Genomic DNA, 21,588 nt, shown 5'->3' on the forward strand with positions numbered 1-21,588 from the left:
GTTCAAGAGGGAGAGAAAGTTGGTAAGACAGCAAGGAGGCAAGGCAGCTTAGAGGATGCTTGTGATTGGGAAATGCAGGTAGATTTAGGAGGAAAGCTTGTTGTTCCCCAGGAAATAGCCAGTACAAAGCTAAGGCCTGACATAGTCTTGTGGTCTAGGAGTAGAATGAAAGTATATTTCATAGAGCTGACTGTTTTGTGGGAGGCTTCACTTGTAGAAGCATATGAAAGGAAAAAGCTTAGGTATGTTGAGTTAGGGGCAGAAGCAGAGCAGCGAGGATGGAAAGTTAGGATTTGTCCAGTGTCCAGAGTGTGAGGAAAATAGTAAAGGACATGTCAGATGACGCAGTAAGATCCAGTCAGTGGATTTGGATGAGAAGAAATAATGGTAGCTGTGGGCCCAGCAGGGGGAGCACTTTGGATAGACAGACTCTTAGGACAAGCAAGGAAGAAGTCCAGGAAGAGGAAGTGTTTTTAAGTGGGGGGGTGTGGCCTGTGTGAGCCTCTTTGAGACCATGCGGTTAGTTCAGGTGAGTTGGCCTGTATTGGTTGTTTGTATTGTTTTGAATTGGTTTGTAGTGTGTCTTTGACTGTTTAGGTGAGTTTGTTTGTTTGTGTGTTTTAGGTGAGTAGTATTGTCTTGGAGAGTGGGGGAGTAGGGGGAGGTATAGCACAGCCTAATCCGGCGGGGGAGAGTTTAGCCCAACATGGCATCTCTCCCTGACTGTACCTCCCTCATTCAAATTGGCCGCCACTTTAAAAGTCTAGTCCTACACAACAGAACAGAACTGTTTAGGGGAGTTTTTGTTTGCTGAATCTGCTAGTGTGTTTTGTCCTAGTTGATGATAGTGTTGTTTGTGGTATCATAGGCAAGAGAAAGGAGGAAATAGTTGTGGTGTGAGGAGCAGTGATGGCTGGCGTTAGGGGAGAGACTCTGGGACGCCAGTGATCACTGTCTAGCCTCCTGGAGGTGTTGTGGGACCAACTAGATGAAACACTGGTGAAAGGAGGTTCCCACCTGATGACCCCAAAGACATGTTAGTTATCGCTGCCCATTAGTCTGTATAGCTAAATTAATAGTTATCATAGGAGCAGTTATATAAAACAGAAACAGTCATCGCTGAATTTTTCCTCATCATTCATTACATATCACAATGTTGGCTACTGTCAAAATATAAGTATCATCTGCCAATGTCATTGTCTCCTTCACATTCAACAGGTGCATCAATGAGGGGAAGACAACAGTGAGAAAATGGATTGTGTGTCACTTTTAGTGAAGGAGAAATAACAGCAGAGGCCGGTCTCTCTGTTGTGATACCGTGCTCTTTCAAAGCTGGTTTTGCCTTTATTCTCCAGAATTTAGTTTGGTACAAATGTGAACCAACTAAACCAAGATGTGATGATTCTGACATGATCTTCCGCACTAACAAGAACAACATAAAAGTTCAGCCTGGGTTCAGAGGACGGGTGTCACTGTTGGAGCCCGACCTGAGTCAAAGGAACTGCAGCATCATCATCTATGATCTTGTTGAGTCAGACTCTGGATCATATCAGCTCAGAGTTAATGGTTTCATGTTTGGGAGGACAGACAGATTTGCATTCTCTCTAAGAGCAACTGTCTCTGTTAAAGGTATGAAGCGCTCCAGCAAATATACAGAGAGAAGATGCTGGTTGCTGCAGCTGTAATCTGGTCATTATAACAGTGAAATATAAATGTACAATGTTCTTATACAGAAAACTGCCAGTTGTTAGTTGTTGTTCGTCATTACAAGGCAGCTGAAAATCTGAGTTCAGAGCAGAGGAAACAAAGGTTGACAACTTCATTTGGAATAACTTTCACAGTCCTGGATCTTCAAATATATGTAAGGGTATCACATGGTTTGTACATTTTATAAATAATCTAATGACTACAGAACCTAAAGGTGAATCTTGCTTTGGTTTTCAAAAATTTGAAAAAACATTTTTGAGATCTTGTGCTAATTGGGTACATTTGGACAATAATTAAAATAGTTTAGATTATTTATGGACTTATTAGATATAGTATTGTATCACAAAGATATGATCAAATTGTTTTAGCATTTTATGCAATTATATTATTGTATACAAAGCGCAATGTATTATGGCGCAATTATAGTTCACTAAAGTGTGTTCAAATCCCTTTTCCCCTGGTTTTTAATACATGCTATTTGACAACACAATACATCATAAACTATACAATCTACTTTCTTTTCTCATGGTAGGTCCTGTGCAACATTGTGGACCTTACAGTGCAGTCCTTCCCTGGGCCGTTGCTGGTGTGTCTCTCAGTGTGAACATCATGCTACACAATCTGTGTCGCCTTCCTTTGGTATGTTACTGCATCTGTGGGTTATGTTTTAAAGGCTCTGTCAATACAACGCAGCATGGCTAAATCTTTTTTTCTTTCTTTTTTTTCTCCAAAGGAAAGCAAGAAAAAAGCTGGAACCAAATCAAGAGGACAGAACTTACATGTCACTGCATAAAAATAGAGAGATCACCAGAGTATGATGTTATTGGTCAGACTCTGAACTGACAGATATCAGCTTCTATCATGTGTCTTTATAATGACTTTCAGACAGCTTCACTGGATTACTTCCTCCTAGCATTTTTCATTTACTGATTAACAATTTGCATTGTACAGTAGACCTATGCTACTTCCCCCTGTTTACATTTAATTACTTTATTAATGCAGACAAAGGCAACTAAGAACAGTCTATCTAGCAATATTTTCTGTTGATAACACAGACCTAATAAAGGCAGGGTGGTTGTGTGAATCAGTGAGGTATCTGATTGGTCCCAAATTCAAATTGCAGCATGACAACAAGCCCATATACAGTATACAGTCAGAGCCATAGGTGACAAGAGGAACAAGTAGTCCTGCAACACGGTCTGGCCCCCACAGAGCCCTGATCTCAGCATCATGGAGTCAGTGTGGGATTACATGAAGAGACAGAATAACTGTGGCAAGTTCTCGAAAACAACCTACCTGCCAGGTACCTTGAAGCCAGATGCTTTTTTTTTTTTTTAAAGACAAGAGTGATCCCAGCAAATATTGACTTGCTTTTCGTTACTTCTGCTTACTGCCCTTTGTAATTCAATTCGTAAATAAAAAAATATTCGTGGTATTAGTTTTGAAGGCATCCTCAGTTTACTTTTAGCGCTTACAACCTTTGCACAAAAGAACTGGGCGGGATAAATTGGGGTGGGCTCTGATTGGTCTTCTTGCTGTCAGTCAAATCTGGCAACACCGGTGGTTAGGCTGCTCGAGGCAGCAGCAGGTGGAGGTGATAACTGTTGATTGGCCTCATCATGCGCAGCTGTGGGTGTTCAGGACTCTGGAGAGAGACACTGTGAGGGGAAACCATTGTGGGGTTTTTTTATCCAATCTGAGTAACTGACAAAAAACAGTAAAATTACTTAAAATATACTGTCAGTAGATTTATCAAATTTCCCACATTGCTAGTGTGTGCTTCTGTACAGTAGGTTAGCTAGCAGCTATAGCTTTCGATGCTAACTTGGACCCAGGTAGAAGCACAGGTCAGAGATGGACCACAGATGTTGACAGGAACGAGTTTGGACACTGGGATAACCTGACCGAAATATATAGTAGGTGAAACTCTCTGTGCCTGCTCTGTGGCTTTCTTCAGGATAGTATAACATTACTGTATATTAATATTTGTTGATGCTGCTTAAGTAGCAATAAACCAGTGTAAAAATGTACATGTTAGTAATTAAATAAAGTCCAGTGAGTGTAAGGTTCAATATTTTCCTCAGGAATACAGTGAGGAAGTTATAGAGTGGAAATACTAAAGCAAAGGAACCTCAAAACTATACTTTAATACAGTATCTGAGTAAATGTACTCAGTTACTTCCCACCACTTAAAAGTTATCTGGTCACATCTTGGGTCGTGTGATTTCTGATCATTTGTGGCCTGCAATGCACAGATGCGGTAATTGTTGGATTCTTAATCTGTACTTTGTATTTATGTGATACTGACCTGTGTAATAAGCAAACATCCTGTATATTCCACAGATGTGATGTTACTGTAAGAAACCATATGGGAAGTTTCTCAAGATAACAGATATAAAAAAAAGAAAAAAGATCCAACATTTACAGTACTTCCCTTTTTTATCGAAGGTTTCTCAACACTGCACAGCCATGAAGAGGATCTTAGGATTTAAAAAAATCAACACATGGTTTTCTTTATTTTATTAATTAAATTAAGGTTACAATATGTCATTTGTAATCAAATTTTTACACTGCCTCTCAGACTTTTGGACGCCGCTATAAATATTGTAAATATTGTGATATTATGAAATTCTTGCCGATCGGTCTCAGGAAAGGAGAGATGTTGCTAAGCGCTGAGCGGAGAAACTTCCTCAAACTGTGCTGTTGCACAAACAGGGGAAAAACAGAGTGAGAAGAGGAAGAGTCAGTTCATGGCAGAAACAATCAGCAGAGATCATTGTGGAACAGAAAGAGGTAAAACACAACAGAAATGCTAAAATATCCCTGTGAAATGTAAATGGTTAGCATAACGATGCTTTTCCACATCCCTGGCTTTGCTTGTAGAGTTAGGGCGGACTGTGCTGGAGGAAGAGTGGTTGGGGATCAGAGGGTTGAAGAAAGTCTGTACTTGTCTCAGTTGCTGCAGTAAATGGTTCAGAGGACTTAAACATTGGACGGGGGCCCTGGAACATGGCCGGGATTATAGATAATTGTTCTTGTGCTCTTGTTGTAAAGATTATTGTAATAAAATCCACTGATACAGAATGTTTCAAGAACTGAGCACAAAGTGATTAACCATTTAAGAAAAGAAAAAAAAAAATGTGGTCAAAGCCCTGCGAAAAGTGTGTTAGTCTTGCAACTACGGAATAACTGAACGTGCAACATCCTGTTTCTAAGATGATGATGTTAACTGTGGAGTTTCCTTTGGTTTAGTTCCTGCCAGTTTACTGCATTTTTAGTACAAAGTTTGTCCTGTGGAGAGAGAGACTGACGGTCTCAAGCATCAAAGGATGTTTGTTCTCATCTGGGCGACTCTGTTTTTCTCTGTGAGAAGCAGCAATGCTGATACAGGTATTCAATTTTTATTTTTAATCTTGTTTTGTTGCCAACATTAAAGATATTTATGAAATACTTAGCAATAATTTTGCCAAAATAAATGTCCTCATGAAGGTCCTCCGGACAAGCTTTCAAATTAAAGTATTTAGTTTTTCCACTCTGAATTTACCAGCATATTACACATTACTCACAACATCTATTCACATGGAAACTCTAGGACAAATAGTTAATTGCCCATTTATTTATTTTTTTATTTACCACATATATTATGAATAATGAAGTGTGTTAATTACTGAAATTCCATTGTGTTCTGTGGTCAACACTTCTAACAACAGCAGTTATATAACTCAGACACAGTCGATGTACTATATGACATTTCTTCATCATTTATTTAATATCATGGTGTAACTTTCTCGTTCCCTGTTTCTGTCTTACTGTTGCATTAACAGGTGCATCAGTGGGAGGAAGACGACAATGTTCAGGCTATCCATATGAATTCTGTATCACTCTGCCTGAAGGAGAAATAACAGCTGAGGCCGGACTCTGTCTTGTGATACCGTGCTCTTTCACTACAAGTTCTAGCTTTACACCCCAAAAGCTAGTTTGGTACAAATGTGAACCAACTGAAGAAAAGTGTAGTGATTTAGACATGATATTCCACACTAACAAAAACAACATAAAAATTCAGTCTGGGTTTAGAGGGCGAGTGTCACAGTTGGAGCCTGATGTGAGTCAGAGGAACTGCAGCATCATCATCAATGACCTGAAGGAGTCAGACTCTGGATCATATCAACTCAGAGTTAATGGTTTTCTGAATAGAAAATCAGATGGATTTACATACTCTCCAAGGGCAACTGTCTCTATTAAAGGTAAGAAGAACTACAATAAACATATGAAGTGAAATTTTGTGCCTTTTGAACTTCACTGACCTATCTGGTGTATTTACAGTCTTAATGGGACATAAAGTAATGTTTGGCATTTGTCGACCTCTGTGGGCAGCCAGTTCCTACTGGTTCCCTCATTGTAGAGTTTATCAAAATATCAGATTAATTGAACCCAAATTTAAGTGAAAGATGACCTTCAGGCTGCTCACCTGATTCCACTTATGGACTGGTCTCCCATCAGCTCTGAGTCAGAAGCCCAAGGTGGTGATTCCTCCACTGACAGAGGGACAGCAGACCACACTGACCTGCACTGCTCCTGGTCTCTGCTCTGGATCTGATCCTCAAATCACCTGGACGTGGAGAGGAGCAGGAGAGAACGGCTCCCACATCACAGGAAACATCACTGATTTCAAGACTGAGAGTCTGACCGCTGTCACACACAATCACAGTTCAACTTTGAGCTTTAACGCTTCAGCTGAACACCACGGCACCAGTGTCACCTGTAAGGTCAGCTTCACAGGAAACGCCGCAACAGAGGAGACAGTGACTCTGAACGTGACCTGTGAGTAGCACATACTGTACTTCACTGTCGCATTTACGTTTTACTATTTAAAAGTTTTGCTGAGATTTGCTCTTTCTGAGGGTTTTCTGAACTGTGTTGAATGTTACATCATCATCTGTGTTCTTGAAGAAGTGATGCTATATAATTGTGCAACATGTCTTTTTGTGTCATAGATATGAAGGAAATTAGAGTCACTGGGAATACAAGTGTGAAGGAGGGTGAGACTGTGAATCTGACCTGCAGTGTTGACAGTTTCCCTCTATTACTCATCGTGTGGACTAAACTGTCCGACCTAAACATTCAAAATGGAACAGAAACTAATTTTCCCAACGACACATTAACTGACCTGCAGAACGACACTGAAACCTACCTGCAGCAAGGAAGTGGATTGGCCACTCTCTCCATCTCTAATGCGACAGAAGATGATTCTGGGCTGTACATCTGCACAGCAAAACATCTGAATAACAGCTGGAAGAAAAATGTGAATGTAACAGTGATATGTAAGTACATTGTCCTACATTGCGTGTTCAGATGGTAAATTAATAGTACTGTAGTTTTTTCGTAGCAGATAACTGAAACTATGAGTTTACTACAGAGACCAAATGTAATAACCCTCCTAATTTACCCTCAATAACTTGCCCTACCCTGCACCTTAGAATGTGCAATATTTTAGGCCATTTTCATAATTTCTAACTGCATGTCTTTTACTGTACTGACATTTAATGGTGTCTTTTAGTTTCTGTTGTGACTTAGATTTTGTGCTTTGTTGCTTTGTGATAGCTTTCAGGTGGTCGTCATCTTCACCACAGCCACGTTTAGAATAATAAAAACTGTTGTTGTTGTTAAAGGGATAGTTCACGTTATATGATGTGGGGTTGTATGATGTGGTCATGCATAGTCGGTGTATCACCTGCAATAGATTGGCACGCTGCCATTTAGGAGAGGCAGCAGGGAACATGGCACACTAGCAGAGAGATTTGTGCTAATGTGAACAGCAGAAAAAATGTGTTTTAGACACTTTTAAAAGACGCCCATGAAACAGTTAAATGTACGCTTCATGTAGAATATTTTCAGGTACTGTATTATGCCACAGTCACAGGAAAGCTGAGTGAATCAGAAAGAGCTAAACTTCACTTTGTGGTGACGAGAAGATGAAGCACTGGAAATATTCTAAATTAAGCGTACATTTAAACAGATATTGGATTGTTTCTGATTCTTCTGAAGGCGGCTTTTGTCTAAAACATGTTTTTTCTGCCCCGTGCACAGCAGCACATCACTCAGCTTCTGTGCCATTGATCCCAGCTGCTTCTCTAAACTGGCAGCGCGCTGATCTGAATATACTGCAGCTAACACACTGACTATGCAGGACTAGCTCATACAACCCCACGTCAAATAACCCAAACTATCACTTTAATGTCACTCTGTGGCATTTTGAAATGTATTAAACTTTAGCACCCTCTAGTGGTAGTATTTAAAAACATAGACTGTGGCAGACTGCTTAAGTACATGCAATCACAAAAACTTATATATTTAACTGATACCTATATTTATACAGTTTTATGTAAAGAATTGACAATATGGCTGCTTTTTTGGTACTTTCTAAAAAGTCACCATTATAACTCAAGAATTACTCTGAAGTTTCACTACTGTATGTGATATATACAATAAATTGCTTTACTTAAAGATGTTTTGAATTGATAAAAAAAAAAAGTTATTTATCTGTCCCCTCCCTCTTTATATTCAGCTCAAATGTATTCCTGTTTAAAATGTGCTTCACAGATATGAGAGAACCTGGGATCACTGGGGATACAACTGTTAAGAAGGGAAGTGCTCTAAATCTGACCTGCAGCCTTGAAAGTTTCCCTCCATCTCTTATTACATGGACTAAACTTTGCCTCAATACAAACCTGCACAATGGAACTAACCTGCAGAGCAACACTGGATCTGCAAGCCTCATCATCCCTAATGTGACCGCAGAAGATTCTGGACAGTACGTCTGTACAGCAAAACACCTGGACACGACTCTGACGATTTATGCTGATGTGACAGTGACTTGTAAGTAAACTGTACTAATCTTTTTGAGAAGGATGTTTATGTTCACATTTTAATCTGTCAGCATATTGTTGTGATGTTGTGATCCTGCTTGTGTGTTTACAGGGTTTTCAAAGATCTCAAAAAACTCTAGATGTGAGGTTCAGTCGGAGCTTGTGACCTGTGTGTGTATCACTGAGGGGTTTCCCTTACCCACCATCAAATGGCCGCTGTTGAAGAACTACACTGAGTACTCAGTCATTACCACTGTGACAAACCACACAGTCAAAAGCACCATCATTCTCACTGTAAAAGATCACAGCAACACTGTTGTTGAGTGTGTCAGCAGCAATGAAAATGAGGAAGCAAAAGAAAATCTCACCATCCAAATAAACTCTCTCACACAAGGTGGTACATGTTCTCAACCACACACTGCTACCATAGACCACTGCTTTATGACATTTTTATTACCTATTTTACCTCTCTTTTGTTCAGACACATATTGGGCAAGCTTTCGCATGTATATAATTGTTCAGAAACACATGGGCATCAACATTTTTTCTTTTGTTCCCTCTGATTGCAGAACCACCCGATCCATTATTAAAAAGTGTTTCACGGTTGGAAACCATCATTGCCTTTTTGATTGGTGTTCTTCTTTCAGCAATCATCTGCTGTTTCGCAAAAAAATGCCACAGGTGCACTATTAATTTCATTAATTATTTTTTAGGTTTTGTTAGTGGATAATTATACATGTAAATTTCTTGCTGTTTAATTACATTTACTCTTCTTTTTTTTCAGAAAAAAACCGAACTCTGGAAATCTGGATGAGACTCTGGAGATGGTGACCAGTCAAGAGGATCCGCTGGTATTTACATTGATTCATCTTATAGTATATATATCAGTTAATGGTTTGAGACACTCCCTATCTGTTTCTTAAACAACCATGTGCATGTTTAGTCCATTTTCTACATATAATGTACAGTTAGCAGTACTGCTGACTATTTCAGAGAACTTTGAGTTTTTTTTTTTTAGATGTGTGAATGTGGCTTCCGTTTCAGTCACAAAGATTTTATTCAGGGAACCAACTATAATTACCAAATGACAACACAGTTGCATTGTGCAGAAAAGGCGCTTCTCTTAGAGTGAGCTCTCAAAGACTCTGAGCAGCAACAGAGAGTCTGTTATATGAACCAATCCCCTCTTAACAAACGTTTAACATACGTCGACATGAAACCCTGCAGTAATGCAGCACATAAGGAGGAGGTTGGGATGGTGAAGGGAGGTACAGCATCAGCTGAGTAATGGTGACAAGGGCCAGGTTTACACCTGCATTAATATGACTGGATGTTATTAGTCAGCTTGTAGCCAAGCAGCTGATGAATGAGCCACTGATGGTGAAGTCTAAATGAAGCAGCTCATGTCAATCAACTCATGCAAGAATAACTTTATGTATATCTATGCTTGATTCATTTCCTGCATGAAAATCAAGTTGAAGAGTGTGAAACTTGCAGACCTGCAAACTTGACATACTGTTTATTTTATCACAGTCAACACCATGTCTTCTTCTATGGTCAGAGTTCCCGTTTTGTTGCTTTGCAATGCACTTTTAAATAGACTGATTTGAACAGACTGCTCTGGATGACCATATAACAGTAATCTAACCATCATACAAAGCAGATACTCATCATGATGGATAACAATAAATGTCAAGTCTTGTGTTAAGCTGATTTTGAAACCATACATAAGTGAAAAGACTCAAGCTGTAGCCAGGAGGAACAGAAACATGGCTATGACTTAAAAAGAATAGTTGGCACCAATGCAAAATATCCCAGACAGAGAGAGTTAATGCATAGTGTAGAGTTTTTGGGCTTGTAGCAGCTGCTGAATGAGTCATATCACTTACATTGTACCTGGCAGATACGTGATGGTCAAGCAGTAGAAGATGATCAGACCCACGGCCGAAAGGGAGCTGAAGATGCAGCTGTGGCAGCAGAGAAAACAGCCCCTGTACTGGACAGTGGGCCAAAAGACGTGGAGTACGCCAGCATTGATTTCTCGGTGTTGAAAAGAAGGAGTCTCAGGCAGGCGGCAAAGAAACAAGAGACCGCAGAGACAGAGTATGCTGAAATCAAAAAAGAAGTCAAAGAGGAAAGAGAAGATGACGGTGGAGAAGAAGGTGAAATGTTGGAGGGAAAAGAGGAGAGGGTCATGACGGAGGAGGATGAGGAGACAAAATGCAGTGTCCCAGGAGAGGAGGAAGGGGAGGACATGGCGGTGTACTCCAATGTAAAGGATATAATGGGTGAGATGTAAGAATTGTGTCTGAGGATAACGTGTCATTGCTCTCATCAGATGTAATGGATTGACACCACCAGCGCTGTGATCTTCAAAAGCCAAATCCAGCTTGTGATAAACGGTGACTGAGATACGTAACACCTCTACATTTTTGGTGCTATGCATCTGTACTCATTTGACTCAAGGTGGACTGGAAGTTGGGCAGAATTTCCTCATTCAAGTGTTATTGTGCTGTAGTATGTTGTGCCCTTTTAGTCCAAGTGGTTATCTGTTTTTGGTAATAAATATCAGTCAGTCCGCCACCTTGATTCAGACTAAAAAACCTAAACCATTGAACAAACTGCCTTCAAACTTTGTACAGACATGATATAGATTAGATTATATACAGTACACTGAAAGAGTAAGATCCCTTCCTAGAGTAGTTCCATTGTACTCAGTGTCATCTACTGATCTCATTCTCTGCAAAGTAAGCATTACAAGATGGAGTTAATGAGACTTCAGCGGTCTGAATTTGACAAATCAAGAAGGTGTCCCTAGAATATATACCCAATATCAGTTTCCTTGTTTCTTGCTGATTTGCAGTGGGTGGATTGTAATGACATTTCAGTTGCCTATAGCTATTTATATTTTATGCCTTTAGGGATTAAAGATCAGTGCAACGTCAGTTTTAATAATCTTCATTTTATCATGTTTTTTCAAGCTAATTTGCTTCTATAGCTCTGTTAAAGCTGCTGCTCTTCAGCAGGTCATGGATTACTCCCCCTTTTGAAAAATGTGTTAAAAATCAGGTTGACTCTCAGCACTAAGTAAGCAGGTTTTATGTTTTAACAGAAAATACATTTGTTTATGTTTGGAGCTAACCCATTGAGTTGTCAGTTTTTAAGCTTTTCATATATTTTGCAATATCTACAGGTTCTGTGACAGTTCAGTGAGAGTTGAATCAGTAACTGATAAGGACAGCTATAGTTTGTGGCTAAAATGGCCGTAAATATCTATGTGTGTGAAAAGGAAGTTATTAAGCAGAATCCAGTGATGCCATATTAGGCAAAGTCACATGACTAATCGCTTGATCCACCTCTCTGAGAACGCAGCTTTGCGAAATAGACCATTGAACCATAAAAGAAACACACTGTTTCAAATGCAGAAGTTCTTACCAAGAGGTTTTATGCAGTTCATATAAAGAACTTGGATGAACCCAGATAATTTCTTTTTGATTCTGCAGGTATTTAATGCACTTAATCATTGACAGAGTTGTCTTTTTTCATGCATGAATAAACTAATGATTAAACTAATGACTCAGTTATTGACATTTGTTATTATAAGTGGCACTGCAGATATGAACCAGTAATACACACCATTCAGTCATGCACATCCCTCTGTGTGTGTTATGTATTATTCATTGTACCAGGATACGTAGTAGATATACTTGTTTTCTTAAGATCTTAAAAAATAACGTGTTGTTTCATTTCATTGAGTGTTTAAGCTGCACCTTTTCAACTGGATATATTGTGTATAATGTGATATAGAAGTTTTAGCTTTAAATGTGGTAGTCTAATGAGAGAGGAAGTAACAGCCAGCAGTGTTTACAGAAACTTCCTGCAAACTTGTTGTAGTTGCAAAGAGGGAAGAGGTACAAGAGGAGGAAGAAGAGAAGTAGAGTCAGTTCAGAGCAGAGATCACAGAGGAGTGAAGAGACGGAAAGAGGTAACACTAAAACATTTTAAAATTGTTAATGGAAACTGTAAAAAGTATATTCATCCTTCCCTAACTACTGTAATACAATGTGTGTTTTTTTATATTTTATCAATTGGGAAAATCAAGGATGGGGGGCAAGATTGTACATTTTAATTTCAAATGAGCTGTTACAGATGAGAAAAGTTTATTTATACTGCAGGTCTCTGGAAAGTGCTTCAAAATAAAACATTTCAGGGGACTTTACAGAAGATTTTAGCCAAATGTATGTATCTACGGAATCGCTAAACATGCAACATCCTGTATTTAAATATGTACAGTCAGCCATGAAAGTGTTGCTGGTTCAGTTTCGCCACCTGAACTTCTTACATGTTGTTTTTTTTGTGTGTTTGTGAAATGAAGAGTTTTTCCTGTGGAGGGAGAGATCGATCGTCTTCAGCTTTGAATCAGGATGCTTGTTCTCTTCTGGGCGACTCTGCTCTTCTCTGTGAGAGGCAACAGTACTGACGCAGGTACAATGTATAACTGTAATATTTTTATGCTTCCAATATTTATCTTTTGAAGCTGCTCACAACACTTTAAGTGCTAAATTGAAATATTTTGAAAAAACAAATGTCAATTCAAGATCCACATATAAGTATTTTTTTTGTTCTTGTAGGTTGTAGATTGTTAAAATTAGGATGATCCACAACATCTAATCATTTTCAGGGGATAATCTGGGATAGACTGGTTTTAAATAAAATTTTAATTTAAGAATTCATTTAACAAATTTAAACAAAAAAAAGCTGGATGTTCAATTTAGGAATAATATAACTTTTGCATCAGTCAGAGAGGATTCTGTTAACACTTTAGCTGAACACCACGGCACCAATGTCCCTGGTATGGTCAATGTTACAGGAAACAGTGAGTAGCACATACTGTACTTCATTGTCACATTTAATTTTAACTGTGTAAAGATTTTTGCTGAGATTTGCTCTTTCTGAGGGTTTTCTGAACTGTGTTGAATGTTACAACACATCATCTGTGTTCTTGAAGAAAGGTTGAAATTAGTAAAGCTATATAATTGTGCAACAATTTTTTTTGTGTCATAGATGTGAAGGAGATTAGAATCACAAATCACAAATTAGAAAACTGAGTACAGATAAAACAGTGTCTCTGAATGTGACCTGTGAGTATAGCACATACTATATATTATTCACATCATGCTCTGTCAGCTCAGTGTTGATATCCTCAGATTAACCTGTTCACTTCAGCAGCAAGGGGAAACACTTGGTAAACAGTTTTTCTTAAATTTGAGAGTTGTTTTGTCTGATGGTATATTTATAAGGAACTGAAAATCAGTGGAAATACAACTGTGAAGAAGCATGATGTTCTGAATCTGACCTGCAGTTTCGATAATTTCCCTGAATGTTTAATTAAAAGGACTAAATCTGGCTCCAACAAAAACCTGCATCAAACAAATGAAAATGACCAACAAGAACACAGAGCATCATCCTTTCTTATCCACAATATGACAGCAGACAATTTTCACAATACATCTTTAAAGCAAAACATCCAGACAGAATCCCAATGAAAAGAGGTGATATAACATGAGTACATTTTGTCAATGTTCATAGAAAGGAAATCCACATTTGTGTTCGTCATTATCGGATATCTTCATTATCAGAGGGTTTCATCAGTTCTAATGTCAGTGAATTTAATTTTCCAGGTGGTTGTCAGCCTCAGACTTAAGCAACATGTTTAGAATAAAACTGAATTGTTTTGTTGGAACTATTGTAATAATTTGTCAAAAATTTTGTCTAAAAGATTTTAAGCTAACCACTGGAATGACACCTGTTACAACGGGCAAAGTCATCCCCACGGTTACAAAGCATGAAGTCAACCCCACCACCATAAAAAGTCACAACAACACTGTTGCTAAGTGTGTCAGCGGCAATGAAAACGGGATACCAAACCCAACAGCTGACTCGAAGGAATCTGGTAAGTGTTCACAACGGCTACACTGACGATGTCACCTAATTTTGTGGGGGTTTGTAAAGAGTCCGACCGGTATTTGATTTTTTGGGACTGATGCCGATACTGATATTAGGGAGTAAAATATATCCGATATAGACATATTGGGTGATGTGTATATATATATATTACTGTATATTTGGTGTATTTTGTATGTATATTTCCATAGATGTTTATTCTATAGATGTTTATTTTTCTGCTGTGGTAAATGAATTTCCCAGTTGTGGGATTAATAAAGTTAATTTAATCTAATCTAATCTAATCTAATCTACAGTGTGGGTTCTCTCCGGGTACTCCGGCTTCCTCCAACAGTCCAAAGACATGCAAATGGGGACTAGGCTAATTGGATACTCTATGACCATAGGTGTGGCTGTGAGTGTGAATGGTTGTCTGTCTCTATGTGTTTGCTCTGCGATGGACTGGCGACCTGTCCAGGGTGTACCCCGCCTCTCGCCCAAAAAGATGCTGGGATAGGCTCCAGCCCCCCCGCGACCCTACTAGAGGATAAGCGGTAGAAAATGAATGAATGAATAATCTAATTTAATAAACACTTGTTTAACAATAAACTTTATTGTCCAAAATGACAACAGTGTGAAACGGTCACTACAAATAAAAAACATAAGAACAAATATGTATATACATATATATGTACTATATATACTAAATATACTACTATATATATATATATATATATTCTTAACTTGAATGAAAACAAAGGATCAAACATACAGAAAATGCTGCCTATATAACTTGACTTGACCCGAGCATTTCCACTGCATTATTGCTTCTTAATAAAAGTATTCATATCAGCGTTTATCAGAGAATATATGCATTGATACTGACATATCTGTGATAAATCGGTCGGGCTCTAGTTTTGTGTATTTTATATTATCATTGAGAACAAGGAGAGATGACAGTGACCAGTTTTTTTTTTGTCTTCCTTCCAGATCTACTCACACAATTGCTGGGAATTGTTAAACAGCCACAAGTCATCATTGCATTTTTGATTGGGATACTTCTTTCGGCGACCATCTGCTGTTTGATTGGAATATGCAAAAGGTACACTTTTAAGTTTTTTATCCCTGTATTACTGAGCTTCTTTTCTTGACACTGCTATTCTTTTTCTTTCTTTCTTTCTTTCTTTCTTTCTTTCTTTCTTTCTTTCTTTCTCTCTTTCCTCTACTTTACATAAAGTTTTCAAGGTGTACCACTAATGTTTTTAATAAATTCTTCCTACATCCAGTCATTCATCCATTTACCTATTTACATACTGTGGACACTGTAGACATATCGCCTGACGATTACAAAGTTAACAAACATCACAGGAAAATGGTTATTAGTCATGATTACCTCATAAAACAAAGCTTGTTGATCATTGATGTAAAGTCCATCAATTGTATGGCCTAAAACATTCCAAATCACAGGTGTTGTTCTTTAAACCTTTCTTTTAAGTGTGACTTTAATTCTATAATGTTTTTTCATTGATTGTTTTGTCATTTGTTTACGATTGTCACCAATTCGATATGTTTCTCGCCAGAAAAAAAAAGAGCGGATCTGGGAATCTGGCTGAGAATCTGGAGATGGTGACCACTCAAGCGGTTCCACTGGTATGTATATTACTATTTATAGTAACACATCTCATTATGATATATTAGTTAAATGTTAATTAAATGTTTGCTAAAATATCAGTCTTGTGTTACGGCATGCATTAAATATATATTTTTTTTATTTCACCAAAGACTTATGGAGTAGACTGCATTGCAATAACACAAAACTGTAATCTAACTAGGATTAAAATAGGAGCAGACATGATCATTTGATGGATTACCTCCAGTATCTCAAGCAGTTTCAAATCTCTTTAAAACAAAGGGAAACGAGCGGAAAGCAGATGCACATTTAAAGATCAGAGAAACCGATTAAAATATAGATGAAAATATTTAATGTCACTAATTGAGAGGAGAACTTTCATGCATTGTGTACATACAGTTGTATGGCCTTTGTTAGATAGCAAATGACTTACATCATTACTATGTTGTTTACGTATAGATCAATGATGGTCAAGCTGTGAACGATGATGATTGGACCCATGACCTAGAGGTAGCTGAAGGAGGAGCTAGTGCCGTGGAACAAAAAGAGGTGGAGTACTCCAACATTGACTTCTCTCTGCTGAAACAGAGGAGTCCCACAGAGGCCGGGGGGACGCAAGACCCTGGAGACACAGAGTATGCTGAAATCAAGAAAGAACCACCAGTGGAGGGACAAGACAATGCTGGCGATGAAAGTGTAGTGTTGGAGGGCAACAAAGAGGAGGAGGCAATGATAGGGGTAAATAAGGAGACAGAACAGTTTATGCCAGCAAAGGAGGAGGGAGATGAGGATGTGGCGCTGTATTCTAGTGAGAATAAAACAGTGGTTAAGACGGGATGAGTGTGTAGCTTGGTGGAGTCCCATTAAACAGAGGAGAGTGCATGAGAGCAACATGGGGAGTTGATGTAGTGCAGAAATTCATGTTCAGATATGATTAGACGGATATGAGATATATATTTTTCATATGTAGATTTCCTTTTACTGAAAGGAGAGCATGTATGTAACAATATCAAGTGACACATATTTCATGTACAAACATATTAATCCATACAAAGGCAGTTTAACATGACAGATCCCCCATCAAGCCACTCTGTGTGTAAATACTCAAAACATGAGGCTGGTGGGAAAAGTAAAAAGCTATTGAATAAAATGTCACTTTAAGGATATATTTTTACACTTTGCTTTAGAATTGTTTACATGCAAATAAGCTTTGATGTCTCTCACAGGATTCATCGATCAGGGAGAATCAACAGTTTTATGTGGCAGTTAAGCTTTTCATTACGTTTAGAAAATATCTATTATTAGGAAATAAATGCAGCTGAATTTACTTTTAAAGAAGTCAGAGTGAGAGTTAATGTGTGTCGATATATCTAAGTAGCTTATTGTACAGAATTTCATGTTCAAATCTTGTGTGTTGTTGTTTTTTATTATCTTTTTGTACATAATTTGAATGAACTCTTGCAAACATATTTCTGCTGTGTTCATGTAAAAGTTGACCATGTCCAGTGTACTTGACACTGAAACTTAAGTAACTCATGTTGGTCAAATCAGTGCATTGCGTGCTCAATGATGTCGTCAGTATGAGTGTGAATATGAGGCAAATTGTAAAGTGCTATGAATTGCCTCTTGTCCATACATATTGGAAGTTGTGCCTGAAATCCTTTTCCTGATTAAAGTGCTAAATAAATTCAGTAAACTTATTTGAAAGTTTCTTACTTTGTTGCCTTTTATTGATGGTATGTTTGTGCCCCAAGAATCCAAAGAGCAAGTGTGTTGCCTATGTGCCACTCCGTCTAAAACTAAGACCGCCGACATTTTTTTTGCTTTACTATATTATGAAGTTTTTTTTCATTTTTATGCCTTTCTATACCATGAAGTTTTATGCCTTACTATGTTATAAATATACTATGATGTTATATCCCATAGCATACTATGATGTTTTTTGACATTTTTATGCCTTTCTATACCAAGACGTTTTTTGACATTTTTATGCCTTACCATACCATGATGTTTGATGCCATAGTTCGCTATGTCGTTCTTACAGAATTTTTTTATCTTACTATACCACTATTTTTTGACATTTCTGTGCCTTACCATAGTTATCGTTTTATTATTGACCATACTAAGACCTATTTATGACCTTTTATGCCTTAATATAGTATGATGTTTTTTTGTAAATTTTTAAGCCATACTATACTATGATGATTTTAGCAATTTTAAGACGTGCTATACTATGTCATTTTATTCTATACCATACTATGAAGTTTTTATGACCTTTTATGCCATAATATACTATAATGTTTTTTTGAAATTTCATGCCACCCTATATGATGTTTGTTTTTACTTTTTATACCATACTATACTATGATGTTTTTTGACATAGTATGCTATGATGTTTTTTTGACATTTTTAAGCCTTACTGTACTTTCACGTTTTATTCCTTACCATACTATGAACTTTTTATGACCTTTTATGCCAAACTATACTATGACATTTTTATGACCTTTTATACCTTAATATACTATGACGTTTTTTGACATTTTTATGCCACACTATATTTTGACGTTTTTTGGCAATGTTCTGCCTTACTACACTTTGTGAGTTGATGCTTTGCCATAATATGATGTTTTTATGACGTTTTATGCCTTATTATGCAATGTCTTTGTATTCCTTACTATACTATGACGTTTTTATGAAGTTTTATGCCTTAATGTACTATGATGTTTTTTTGACGTTTTATGCCATAATATACTATGACGTTTTTTTGACATTTTTAAGCCACGCTATACTTTGACATTTTTTGGCAATGTTCTGACTTACTATACTTTGTGAGTTGATGCCTTACCATAATAGGACGTTTTTATGACATTTTATGCCTTGATGTACAATTTTTTTTTTTGACGTTTTATGCCATAATATACTATGATGTTTTTTGGTATTTTTATGCCTTACTATGCAATGTCTTTGTATTCCTTACTATACTATGACGTTTTTATGACTTTTTATGCCTTAATAAATTATGATATTTTTTGACATTTTTATGCCATACTATACTATGATGTTTTTTTCGACATTTTAAGCCACAATATATTATGATGTTTTTTGGCAACGTTCTGCCCTACTATACTTTGTGAGTTGATGCCTTACCATAATATGGCATTTTTATGACGTTTTATGCCTTAATGTACCATGATGTTTTTTTGACGTTTTATGCCATACTATACTATGAAGTTTTTTGAAATTTTTAAGCCTAACTATGCAATGTCTTTGTATTCCTTACCATACTATGACGTTTTTATGACCTTTCGTATGCCTTAAAATACTATGACGTTTTTTGACATTTGTTATGCCTTAATAAATCTTTGTATTCTTTACTACACTATGACGTTTTAATGACTTTTTATGCCATACTACACTATGATGTTTTTTGACATTTTAAAGCCTCACTATGCAATGTCTTTGTATTCCTTACTATACTATGACGTTTTTATGACTTTTTAAGCCATACTATACTATGACGTTTTTTGACATTTTTATGCCACACTATATTTTGACGTTTTTTGGCAATGTTCTGCCTTACTACACTTTGTGAGTTGATGCCTTACCATAATATGGCGTTTTTATGACATTTTATGCCTTAATGTACTATGATGTTTTTTTGACGTTTTATGCCATGATATACTATGACGTTTTTTTAAAACGTCATATCATGGCACGTTTTATGCCATGATATACTATGACGTTTTTTTAAAATGTTTAAGCAGCGCTATACTTTGACATTTTTTGGCAATGTTCTGACTTACTATACTTTGTGAGTTGATGCCTTACCATAATAGGACGTTTTTATGACATTTTATGCCTTGATTTACTTTTTTTTTTTTTTTGACGTTTTATGCCATAATATACTATGACGTTTTTTGGCATTTTTATGCCTTAATAAACTATGATATTTTTTGAGATTTTTATGCCATACTATACTATGTCGATTTCTGACATTTTTAAGCCTTACTATGCAATGTCTTTGTATTCCTTACTATAATATGATGTTTTTATGATCTATTATGCATTAATATACCATGATGTTTTTTCGACATTTTATGCCATACTATACTATGACGTTTTTTGACATTTTATGATACTATACTATGACGTTTTGAATTTTATGCCATACTATACTATGACGTTTTTATGACCTATTATGCATTAATATACCATGATGTTTTTTCGACATTTTATGCCATAATATACCATGATGTTTTTTCGACATTTTATGCCATACTATACTATGACGTTTTTTGTCATTTTTATGCCATACTATACTATGACGTTTTTTTGAAATTTTTATGCCTTATCATGCAATGTCTTTGTATTCCTTACTATACTATGATGTTTTTATGACCTATTATGCATTAATAAACCATGATGTTTTTTCGACATTTTATGCCATACTATACTATGACGTTTTTTGACATTTTATGCCATACTATACTATGACGTTTTTTGACATTTCTATACTAAGACGTTTTTTGACATTTTTATGCCATACTATACTATGACGTTTTTTGACATTTTATGCCATACTATACTATGACGTTTTTTGACATTTTTATGCCATACTATACTATGAAGTTTTCTCACATTTTTTAAGCATTACTATGCAATGTCTTTGTATTCCTTACTATAATATGATGTTTTTATGATCTATTATGCATTAATATACCATGATGTTTTTTCGACATTTTAAGCCATACTATACTATGACGTTTATTGACATTTTTATGCCTTACCATGCAATGTGTTTGTATTCCTTGCTATACTATGACGTTTTTTTAAAAATTTTTATGCCTTATCATGCAATGTCTTTGTATTCCGTACTATACTATGACGTTTTTTTTTTAATTTTTATGCCTTATCATGCAATGTCTTTGTATTCCGTACTATACTATGATGTTTTTATGACCTATTATGCATTAATGTACCATGATGTTTTTTCTACATTTTATGCCATACTATACTATGACGTTTTTTGTCAGTTTTATGCCTTACCATGCAATGTCTTTGTATACCTTACTATACTATGACGTTTTTATGACTATTTATGCCTTAATAAACTATGATATTTTTTGTCATTTATATGCCATACTATACTATGATGTTTTTTTGACATTTTATGCCACACTATATTATGAAATTTTTTGACATTTTTAAGCGTTACTATGCAATGTCTTTGTATTCCTTACTATACTATGATGTTTTTATGACTTTTTATGCCTTAACAAACTATGAGATTTTTTGACATTTTTATGTCATACTATACTATGACGTTTTTTGACATTTTATGCCATACTATACTATGACGTTTTTTTGATATTTTTATGCCTTACCATGCAATGTCTTTGTATTCCTTACTATAATATGATGTTTTTATGACCTATTATGCAT

At 36.5% G+C, this 21,588-nt stretch overlaps 2 protein-coding genes and 1 long non-coding RNA gene across 6 annotated transcripts; all 3 read left to right on the forward strand.

Annotated features, from left to right (window-relative positions):
* The first annotated feature begins 470 nt into the window (after nucleotides 1-470).
* On the forward strand, nucleotides 471-3,145 carry LOC147818917 (uncharacterized). Its single transcript, XR_015437473.1, has 3 exons — nucleotides 471-529; nucleotides 2,240-2,346; nucleotides 2,441-3,145. It is a non-coding gene; the product is annotated as an uncharacterized LOC147818917 (long non-coding RNA).
* Nucleotides 3,146-4,345: 1,200 nt separating this feature from the next.
* Nucleotides 4,346-12,146, forward strand: LOC111657449 (myelin-associated glycoprotein-like). Of its 2 annotated transcripts, none has more exons than XM_087174958.1 (10): nucleotides 4,346-4,500; nucleotides 4,960-5,097; nucleotides 5,532-5,951; nucleotides 6,208-6,528; nucleotides 6,702-7,028; nucleotides 8,308-8,583; nucleotides 8,686-8,967; nucleotides 9,143-9,254; nucleotides 9,358-9,424; nucleotides 10,477-12,146. In XM_087174958.1, exons 2-10 carry the CDS (start codon nucleotides 5,037-5,039, stop codon nucleotides 10,870-10,872), a joined length of 2,262 nt encoding a protein of 753 aa, XP_087031084.1. In that variant the 5' UTR covers nucleotides 4,346-4,500; nucleotides 4,960-5,036; the 3' UTR covers nucleotides 10,873-12,146. The 2 variants fall into 2 exon arrangements, with proteins under 2 accessions (XP_087031084.1, XP_023265393.2); XM_023409625.2 differs by having other exon boundaries at nucleotides 4,986-5,097.
* Nucleotides 12,147-12,466: 320 nt separating this feature from the next.
* On the forward strand, nucleotides 12,467-17,846 carry LOC147818918 (uncharacterized). 3 transcript variants are annotated; one of them, XM_087174962.1, is made up of 7 exons: nucleotides 12,517-12,558; nucleotides 12,749-12,811; nucleotides 12,949-13,040; nucleotides 14,353-14,526; nucleotides 15,507-15,618; nucleotides 16,097-16,166; nucleotides 16,606-17,846. In XM_087174962.1, exons 3-7 carry the CDS (start codon nucleotides 12,998-13,000, stop codon nucleotides 16,984-16,986), a joined length of 780 nt encoding a protein of 259 aa, XP_087031088.1. In that variant the 5' UTR covers nucleotides 12,517-12,558; nucleotides 12,749-12,811; nucleotides 12,949-12,997; the 3' UTR covers nucleotides 16,987-17,846. The 3 variants fall into 3 exon arrangements, with proteins under 3 accessions (XP_087031086.1, XP_087031088.1, XP_087031087.1); XM_087174961.1 differs by having other exon boundaries at nucleotides 12,518-12,558; nucleotides 12,949-13,058; XM_087174960.1 differs by lacking the exon at nucleotides 12,749-12,811 and having other exon boundaries at nucleotides 12,467-12,558; nucleotides 12,949-13,058.
* Nucleotides 17,847-21,588: the final 3,742 nt, after the last annotated feature.

The sequence above is a fragment of the Seriola lalandi genome, unplaced genomic scaffold, assembly GCF_002814215.2.
Source record: "Seriola lalandi dorsalis isolate HSWRI2012SDOR001 ecotype SW California unplaced genomic scaffold, Sedor1 jcf7180002054400, whole genome shotgun sequence".
Lineage (NCBI taxonomy): Eukaryota > Metazoa > Chordata > Actinopteri > Carangiformes > Carangidae > Seriola > Seriola lalandi.